At 46.9% G+C, this 10003-nt stretch overlaps 1 protein-coding gene across 1 annotated transcript in view; it reads right to left on the bottom strand.

Annotated features, from left to right (window-relative positions):
- Positions 1 to 5658: 5658 nt before the first annotated feature.
- Positions 5659 to 10003, bottom strand: part of LOC135819559 (uncharacterized) — a gene marked incomplete at its 5' end in the record, with an annotated part of 45052 nt that continues 40707 nt past the window's right edge. Inside the window, 1 exon segment of the mRNA XM_065332787.1 lies at positions 5659 to 6346. Coding sequence (XP_065188859.1) covers positions 6153 to 6346 — 194 coding nt within the window.

Genomic DNA, 10003 nt, shown 5'->3' with positions numbered 1-10003 from the left:
TAGCCTTCCAAGCTCGTCACATTCATTGATACACAGGTTCGTATACAATTTCATGTACCGGTAGTTGCAATAGGATCTGCACCAATCAGGAAACTAAAATCACGAATAGGACCTCAACGCGGAGAGCGGAGTCAACATCAACGGCGCCAGGCCTACTCAAAAACGAAGCTATCAAAACGCCGAGAAGAAGAATGGTCAGTAATGATTCTTTTCTGAACGGGATGATCGTCCAGGAGCACAGTAGATCTCTGATATAACAAACCGGCTCCCGGGCTAGGAGAAACGGTTCGTGTTATCCGAAGCTCGTCGGCTCCCAACCAATGTGTCGCTGAATCACTGAGGAACGTTGCTGAACATTATTCGTGTCTCATGGTATGTACGTAACAAACTCGTTGAATGATTATTATGAGTCTTATGACTGTTTTCCTTCAAGACTATCGGGACCTGTACGGTGTGCGCCTGTCAGTAGATAAACTGAGCTGTCACCAACAGCCAACTGCACGGCCGGGCTCAACGGCCTCATCAAGAGATGCATGAACGGCATGACAGCAGAAGCTGCTGAGTGATATCATGCCACAAAATCATACCTTTTTTTTGTTCCTGACTGATTCATTGACACAATAGTCAATACATTGAAGTAACCCAGCATCGTTCATCTTGTCTTTCTTGAGCTAAGTGTAGTTGTCACTTGTATACCACACCAGAGAGAATATTAAATCCACCGTAGCTCTGGCTGTCCACATTGTCATGTGGCTGGCACGCAGATCGAACTGCCTGCGTTGGCTTGACGCCCCTTCGAAAACATCCACGGCTTGACAGCGGAAGGCTGATAAAAAAAACGTCGAAAGGATTGCTGGCTTTTCGGACCAGTTTGAAAAGATGTGACACGTTTGTACTGCCAAAGTGATGCACATCAACGTGGATCGTTTCCTTGAATCACATGACTCTTGGTTTCGTGGAAGAAAGTACTGTACTTCCTTTGGGGATCAATGCGAAGGTACGTGTACATGTACATGCAGCTCCAGAGCTAGTGGTGAGCGGTGAGTAGATCAGAATCACCTCACCATTCTTTTAAAGAATTGACATGTGTAGTAGTACATACATGTAGACTGTCGTGGACAAGGAAATCCGGTCGCACGTCTAGCGGTGCCAGGGGGCTGGCGATGCAGCCGTGAGAACGCATACGGTAAACACATTCTAATGTTCACGGTGAAATTTTCGAATCCCAGGTCCGAGGACAGAAAATCCATCCGAAAGTAAGTTTGTCCAGAACTACTTTCCGAAAAAGGCAGTCTGCCCGAAAGTAACACGTTAGACTTAGTTGTTTTCTGTGTGCCCGCACAATCAAGTGCCAGCAGGGAGTCGTTATTTGACGACTCCCCGTGTGAAAGTTGTACTTTGAAGTACATTTTTCTTTGTGGCAGGTATTTCTTGTTGTTTTGTTTTGTCAGCAATGGCAAACAGCATGGCTTCATGATCAGGTTTTTCTTGTTCGTCTCCTTCTCCTGTGCATGGCTCGTCATCCTCGAGCCCTGGGACACCTACATGTACATTTGTACATGTACCAATCTTACTGCGCCTTCGTTTGGGGCAGTGGATGCTTTCAACTAGCCAAGCTCAGGTCCGACAAAGGAATCCTCTAAACCGAGAACAAATTTCGATTTGTGGAATGTGGATTGGTTCATTTAATGTCGAATAACAAACAGGCAGTGTTGCCTTATTACATGAGATCGATTTGGCAATGGACCTCATCCGTCTTCGACGACTGCGGGCTGGAGAGAACCCATTTGTGTGTGGTTCTCCTGGCTACTGCTTTGAAGTAGGATACTGCAGTAAGAGAAAGAATGCGTTCTTTTCCTCGTCAACACCATGAGAATAGGCTAAAAGGCTTTCCGAACTTTCTTTCTGGCAGCGAGCAAAAGCCACGAAACCAGAATTTTCGAACTGCAAAAGACAGCTAGCACCGAATTTCAGTCACGCCATTTTCGGAGCTCGGCCGAACGTAACGGTGTATGAAAATCGCACTGCAAAACTCTTGCTACGCGCTGGTCGCATCGGATGAGCATGACTGATTGTGCACTGCAGGAAACGTTCCGTAGGTCGACCATGCCCATGGTCTACGCACTAAGGCCTCTAAGGGCGCCGGCCCGGTCACTCGACTGGATCATTGGATGTCCATGTCAACGACAGTACCATCCAAATACACGTAAGAGGTACACTAAAGGAAGTAAGGGGTCGTCCATAAATATCGAAGTTTTTTCACAAAACGAAATAATTTCGTTATGGGGTGGGAGGGGGTTGACCAATTTCGTTTCAGAAAACATTGATACATGTACACGGCCATAGGAGCAGCAATACACTTGCGACTTTTGCATGTATTATGTCAACATTTTGTACGTTCTGAGGGGAGGGAGGGAGGGGTTGGGTCCAAACCAAAACAATTCGTTTGGTGAAAAAAGTTCGATATTCACGGACGGCCCCTAAAATAGGGCTGTTTTCGTTGTTACTCAGAGTTTCATGGTAAAAACCAATCATCAGACAACATCTCATTATACTATACCGGTACAGTCATGTACACAGTCATGGCCATGTATGTCTCTTCTACTACATCGATTGTAGATCCACAGTGTTGGCACTGTTGCTCAATGAAATCACTGTCACTGGGCTGTGAAATGGTGCAACTGCAAGGCGCAAACTTACTTGAGTGACGTGACTGGATTTCATTGAGCAGCATTGTAGTACTCCACTTCCACAACACTACTAGTAAAAAAACTAAAAATTTAATTGTAAAGCTCACGTCTCGGTTCTCGCACCATGTCTAGCGCTGCATGCGGACCAGAATAATTATTATACCCGTTACCAGGTTACCAGCAATGAACGCTGACTTCCTCACGTCTGTTACTGTCTGTTATCACCTTGCACCTCAGTTGCCTAATGCATGTCACGCTTCTGGGTAGAAAATGCGCCAGTTTTGTCCTAAAACATCATTCATGCACCTTTATCGTCCATTTCAACTACTACCTGATTGGAACGAAATAGCTGTTGGAGTGGAGCAGCTGCCTGACGTGTCTGCACTCTGCAGGACCACTATCTCAACAGAATTGTTTTTGCCCTGGTGCAGTGGTGGTGCAGTTGCAAGTCATGTCGCTGTGCAAGTGGAATGGTTGTGTAACTGATATTCACATACTTGTACTTCGAGCTTTTGAAGTACATGTACTGGTAGAGTTCCTCTCTTCTTTTAGCTGGTATACGCCATTCAGCGAGTCACGTGGATAAATTTATTATACGTCTAGAAAGTCTTGCTAATACATGTAATGCTATGCCACTACCGGATATCGTCGACGTTGCCCAGGAAAGAGCGAAAGCCCAACGCCTAGGGATGTCACCCAAACTGAACGGAATGATCAACATGTACGTGGTATTGCGAGCACCGACTGTGCAAGACTCGAGGGCGACTGAGACAGCGAACGACGGGATAGCAGTCCAGCGAATTCTTCTGGAGCTCCGAAAAGTGCTGCGTTGTCTAGTTTCCGCCTGGCCTTGTTAGGTCCCTGTAATCATTGGCAGTACTAAGTACCAGACATCAAGACTTAGTACTGTTCAGTATTCGCACCGGTAAGTAAGTTAGTTTCCACGGCATCTGTGGCTAATACGGTATCACCAACTGAAATCCAAACTAGACTAGTACATCAAAGTAAAGTGCAAGCAGAACTATTCGTTTGGAATCTACCTTCATCGGTTTCGTCCAAAGTGTTACTAGACTAAAAGTGAATGGTCTATTTCTATAGCTTTCCGGTACGGTTCAATATCCGCGGGCGCAATGTTCAACCAGACAGACTGCCTTTCTTTGGAGTTGGACGAAATATTTTCCATGTAAAATTGAATATTCTACTTGCACAGTACGGAGCGCTACTCCTGCGAACACTGGGACTTTCGCTGGTACAGGGGCACAAAGATGACTCACTGGACTGGATTTCCTTGAGCACCATTGTACTGTGTAGCACCATAAGTTGACAGTGGTATTGTCTAGTGCAAGTCATGATGTACATGTAGATGGAAATGAATTACTCGATCTGCTGACAGAACTGTTTCACCCTTTGTAGACTCATCAGCACAGCACAGGGAAAATGGCGCCGAACCTGATAGCAATGAAAAATAAATTTAATTTCCAAAGCAAGATTTAAGCCAGGCCCGAACGTACCTTGCCCGAGTGCTCAAACTGACAAGTCAATGAGCTCTGCATAAATCAAACAGCAAAGGCACTACCCCACACGAGAGTGCTCAACTGCTACAAAAAAGTACAGGAGCAGGAGCGTGTAAATGAATTCCACATTTATAATGCAGCAGCAGAGACGTAGCTGTTCCTCCGTAGGTAGCCCTTTCCCAAAGGTGCGCTTAGTGCTTTTCGCGTCCCTCAAAATATGCTGAAAAGTGCTCTTTTTTCAGTGAAAACAGGCAAAAAGTGCTCTGTTTTCAGTGAAGGATAGCCATGATACATGTTCAGATATGAACCCAAGCTGAGAAATCAATACGCGCTCTTCCATTTATGGGTCCACGAAACACATGGCCATGCAGGCTACGTGCCTGCTGCTCAATGAAATCCAATAAAGCCAGTCACTGATACGCTGGCCCCTGTGCAGCCCTAGACCAGGGAACACTGAGATGTAATCAGGTACAGTCTGTCCCCGGGGAAAATTGCGGAAAAAAATCGCAAAAAACGCAAGGAAAACGCGGCATAATATGGCAAAATTTGCGGTGAATTTGCGGTAAATATGCGGTGAATAATATTGATGTGCGGCAATTTTCAGTGAGTATGTAGTGAAATCAATCAGTTACAAGTCTCTGGTGTAAGCACTCGTCATATTTGAGTAAAAAGCCGCCACGATGAGACGTTGCTGACCGAACAGTGCACTGTGTGTACGTGTAGTGCAACAAAAATGTTCAAAAAAACGTGGGAAAATCGCGGAAAACGCGGTCTTTTAAAAAATCGCAAAAAACGCGGAAAAAAACGCGGCCGCGGAATCACAATTTTCCCCGGGGACAGTACAGTGGACAGCGTGCAAGTTATGTCCATGCAACCGGATTTCAATGAACAGCACTATTGTAGCTTTTACTGCGTGGTTACTTGCTGTTTGCACCTTTTCTCGCAATGCGCTTATGCCATGTACTCACTCGAGTGGAAAAGCAGCACAGCTAAACCCCAAAATATTCTGTATTGGAGAAAATAGTGTAAAGTTCGTGGAATTGAAGCTTTACCTTATAATTGAAATGGTCCCGCAACAACTATTCTGAAAACATGTTGGTGTGCTCAGGCATAACCTGATGGAATGTGGAGGCCAGCTACCACCCTCCGCCAGGAAAGAATGATTTTTATGCTGGTACTGTCGTGGGCATGAAAATCCGGTCGCACCTCTAGCGGCCCCAGGGCACTGGCCATGCAGCCCTACGTATGCAGCGCACACATGCATTATGCGCTGCTGGTCGCAACGGATCAACAATACATGATTGTGCACTGCATGCAACGTAACGTTCTGAGGGCGCCGGCCCCGGTCAATCGACTGGATTTCCATGTCCACAACAGTAGATAATATACACGCAGCATCTGTGGCACCAGCGTACCGCAGCGCGTACGATTTCAACTTCTCGACTCTTAATTAATTCTGCTCCAAGAGTTGAGACATTTCAAGTAAAGTTGTGAACATTGAATCCGCAATAATGACGCGTAGCTGATACGGCATAACGTCAACACAACTCGTGAAAATGCCTATGCAAAAATGTGTTCGAAAAGCAACAGTTAGCTACGATGCAGGAAACGACCTCCGCGATCTGGCAGACGATGAAACAATTGAAACTAGACAAATTGACAGTCAGTGAATCAGCAAAAGGAAAACATGGTACTAGCAAGAGGAGAAAGGAACAGAGCAGGCGCAGAGAATGCAGAGTATGGATAGAAGAGCAAAACGGTAAGCAAAGTCTCAAATGAAGAACACGACGTACAAATTCAAATTTATAATTCGAAGCATTAAATATAGTTGTTGTTTATTTTCCTTCACCAAAATAGTCGTGCATTATGGTATCATAATATACTATTGGAGAAAGAGGCGAACTGTTCTACTTCACTACGCAGGGATACCACAGGAACAGACAACGTTCTAGATATCAACACATTCCTCTGGAAGAGAATCTAACGCAGCCTTGTCATGCTTAGGGCTTCTATGCGGTGAGCATTGTGATGGAGTTCGCTTCAAGATACCACGCGGAACGCAGCATTGCAGGCGGCTGTAGGTGCTGATTCTGCATTGTAGTTGTGGGCATTCAGGTTGCTTAGGTTTCTCCATACTTTGCTCTGAAATCACGGGAGAAAAGCAGGGCAATGAATAGCAAAAATGAGAGTTGCAGAGAGTGAGAGAACTGGATTGTGAGAAACAAGCCTAATAAATTTGTGAACTGAGATCTGAAACAAGAGAGAAATCGACAAGAGCAGAGGGAGGGAGGGAGAGAGCGACGAAGAGAGGTGTGACAGAAATAGGTGATATTGCATGCAAGAGAGTGCACGTGAGAGTGTCTGTGTGAGAAAGCGAGTGAGAGAGAGAGCGAGAGAGAGCGAGAGAGAACGCGCGAGAGAGAGCGCACGCGAGAGCGAGTGGGCGAGAGCGCCCGCGAGAGAGAGCGCGCGAGAGAGAGAGAGCGCGCGAGAGAGAGAGAGCGCAAGAGAGAGACAGAGAGAGCGCGCGCGAGAGAGTGCGCGAGAGCGAGAGAGAGCGAGAGAGTGTGTGTGTGTGAGAGAGGGAGAGAGAGTGGGAGAGACAGTGGGAGAGAGAGACAGTGGGAGAAAGAGTGTGTGAGTGTGAGAGAGAGTGTGTGAGTGTGAGAGAGAGTGTGTGAGTGTGAGAGAGAGTGTGTGAGTGTGAGAGAGAGTGTGTGAGTGTGAGAGAGATACTGTGTGAGTGTGGCAGTGAGAGAGATAGTGTGTGAGTGTGTCAGTGAGAGAGTGAGTGTGTGAATGTGTGAGAGAGAGTGTGTAAATGTTAGAGAGAGAGAGAGAGAGAGAGAGAGAGAGTGTGTGTGAGTGTAAGAGAGAGAGTGTGTGTGAGTGTGAGTGTAAGAGAGTGTGCGAGTGTGATATAGAGAGTGTGAGAGAGAGGGTGAGAGAGAGAGTTTTGAGAGATAGTGAGAGAGTGTGAGAGAGAGTGTGTGTGAGTGTGTGAGAGAGAGAGTGTGTGAGTGTGAGAGAGAGAGAGAGAGTGTGTGAGTGAGAGATAGTGTGTGAGTGTGTGAGAGAGAGTGTGTGAGTGTGTGAGAGAGAGTGTGTGAGTGTGATAGAGAGAGAGAGAGAGAGAGAGTGTGAGTGTGAGAGAGAGAGAGAGAGAGTGTGGGAGTGTGTGAGAGAGAGTGTGTGAATGTGTGAGAGAGAGTGTGTAAATGTGAGAGAGAGAGAGAGAGAGTGTGAGAGAGAGAGAGTGTGTGTGATTGTGAGAGAGAGAGAGTGTGTGTGATTGTGAGAGAGAGAGAGTGAGTGTGAGAGAGAGTGTGTGAGTGTGAGAGATAGAGAGTGTGTAAATGTTAGAGAGAGAGTGTGTGTGAGTGTGAGAGAGAGAGTGTGTGTGAGTGTGAGTGTGGGAGAGAGAGAGTGTGAGTGTAAGAGAGTGTGCGAGTGTGATATAGAGAGTGTGAGAGAGAATGTGAGAGAGAGAGAGAGTTTTGAGAGAGAGTGAGAGAGTGTGAGAGAGAGTGTGTGTGAGTGTGTGAGAGAGAGAGAGTGTGTGAGTGTGAGAGAGAGAGAGAGTGTGTGAGTGAGAGATAGTGTGTGAGTGTGTGAGAGAGAGAGTGTGTGAGTGTGTGAGAGAGAGAGTGTGTGAGTGTGTGAGAGAGAGTGTGTGAGTGTGATAGAGAGAGAGAGTGTGTGAGTGTGAGAGAGAGAGAGTGTGGGAGTGCGAGAGAGTGAGTGTGTGAATGTGTGAGAGAGAGTGTGTAAATGTGAGAGAGAGAGAGTGTGAGAGAGAGTGTGTGTGATTGTGAGAGAGAGAGAGTGTGTGTGATTGTGAGAGAGAGAGAGAGTGAGTGTGAGAGAGTGTGTGAGTGTGAGAGATAGAGTAAGAGAGAGAGAGTGTGTAAATGTGAGAGAGAGTGTGAGTGTGAGAGAGAGTGTGTGTGAGAGAGAGAGAGTGTGTGTGAGTGTGTGAGAGAGAGCGAGTGTGAGAGAGTGTGTGAGGGTGAGAGAGAGTGTGTGTGTGTGAGTGTGAGAGAGAGTGAGTGTGTGAGTGTGAGAGAGTGTGTGAGTGTGAGTAGAGAGTGTGAGATAGAGAGAGAGTGTGAGAGAGAGTGTGAGAGAGAGAGTGTGAGAGAGAGTGTTGTGAAATGATGATTGTGTTGTTTCCTGTGTGATGGCATTCCCCAAACTGTCTCGTCTAGTCGCGTGCATGTGTGATATGAGCATGCGCGATTTTGTAGTCGAGAGTCCTTTTTTTCAGTCTTCTTGTTCGTCTCTGTCAGAGCAGTTTGCTTTCCGTCTTGTCAATATAAATAATGTAACAAACTTGTCTTGTCCTTTGTGTCCTGCGTCTTGGGGAACGGAAAGGCTGAGATTCCGTTACAACGTGGTGCCGAAACCCGGGACGCAGAGGATGAGTAAGTTTGTCATGAGCCTGTTCGTCGTCGTCAACAACAATAGTACAACTAGAGAGTAAGCGTGAGGATGGAGGTGATCAGGAGAGATGAGGAGCTGGTGGAAGCGGAAGGCGATGCGGAGAGGAGGCAGAGAAGGTGGTGGGCTAGAACTGTGGGCTGGAGCCTGAGACGGCAGGAACCGCGACGGAGCGTGTGGCTGTGGCTCGCCAGAGGACAGTGGACGAGTCTGGCATCACCGACTGTGTGTCGTCCTTGTTGTTCGTCTTGTTGTCTTGCTCGCTGTGTTGTTCTCTCTCTGTTCAGTTCGTTGCTTGTTGCTGTGTTGTTTCAGTTTGGTTGTTGTCGGTCTGTTGCTCTTCTATTCGTTCTGTTGTTCTCCATTGTTTTTGTTGTAGATATATTTGGTGCGGGTGTGCGCATGTTATTATTTTGTTGGAGCTTCGGCTCCCGTGTTTCGGTTGGCCTTGTGTGGCGTAGCCTGGTTGTAGAGCGTCGGCTCTAGTTTTTTTGTTTGGCCCTGTGTCGTGGCCCAGATTTTATTTTAGAGCGTCGGCTGTATGTTGACGGTTGGTTTTCGTTTTTTCTGTTCTGCTGTGGTTCCTTTTGCTGTTGTGCATGTGGAACGTGGTGTCGGTTTATTATTTGAGCCCGGATCAGCGAAAACCATCACTTGCGTTTGATATCAAGTTGATCAAAAAGTGACGTTGAAGTCGAGCGAAAGAAAAGTCGCGGACCTAACAACTACCCATCACCTTTCTGTCTTTCTTGTCACTAGTCTTTCTTTCCGCCTGACAAGCCCGTGTTTGTTTGTTTGTCAGTGACTAGCTAGCTAGGCAAGCCCCAGGCAAGTGAGGAGACATGGCTGGGAAACCCCACGTACCTGAGCTTGGCTGGTGAATAGGTACGATCGCGGGGCGCAAACATCGCACGCGCATCGATCGTCGTTGACGCCAATCACGACACAACATTTTTTGGTGATGACTGGGATGGCGATTACTCATCAAGGGAGTCAGGTGAAAGCCGCGGAGCTCCAGAAGACGACTCTCTCTTGCCGCAAAGCGACTCGGCGAGGCTGCAGACTTCGTGTAGAAGAAAGCAGCGCTGATGAGAATAACGACGACTCGAGTGGATATTGTTGAGCGATGAATGACTCCTTCACTAGTAAGTTTGTCAGATATCGACAGGGACGATGCAGAACAAAGGCGTCTCGATTCACGACTGGAAGAGCAACGAGAGCTAGCGCCAGACAAGATCTGCTTCGTTGGCTTGGACGCTGAGCAACTTGGAACATTTATTTTGTCCATGCAGCAGCTCCCAAAACAATTCCAAAAAATATGTTCCTGTAGGGTCAGGTAACCGTTGAATGTATCTGCAC

The sequence above is a fragment of the Sycon ciliatum genome, chromosome 6, assembly GCF_964019385.1.
Source record: "Sycon ciliatum chromosome 6, ocSycCili1.1, whole genome shotgun sequence".
In the NCBI taxonomy this organism is placed as follows: Eukaryota; Metazoa; Porifera; class Calcarea; order Leucosolenida; family Sycettidae; genus Sycon; species Sycon ciliatum.
This window is presented reverse-complemented; position numbering and strand designations above follow the sequence as displayed.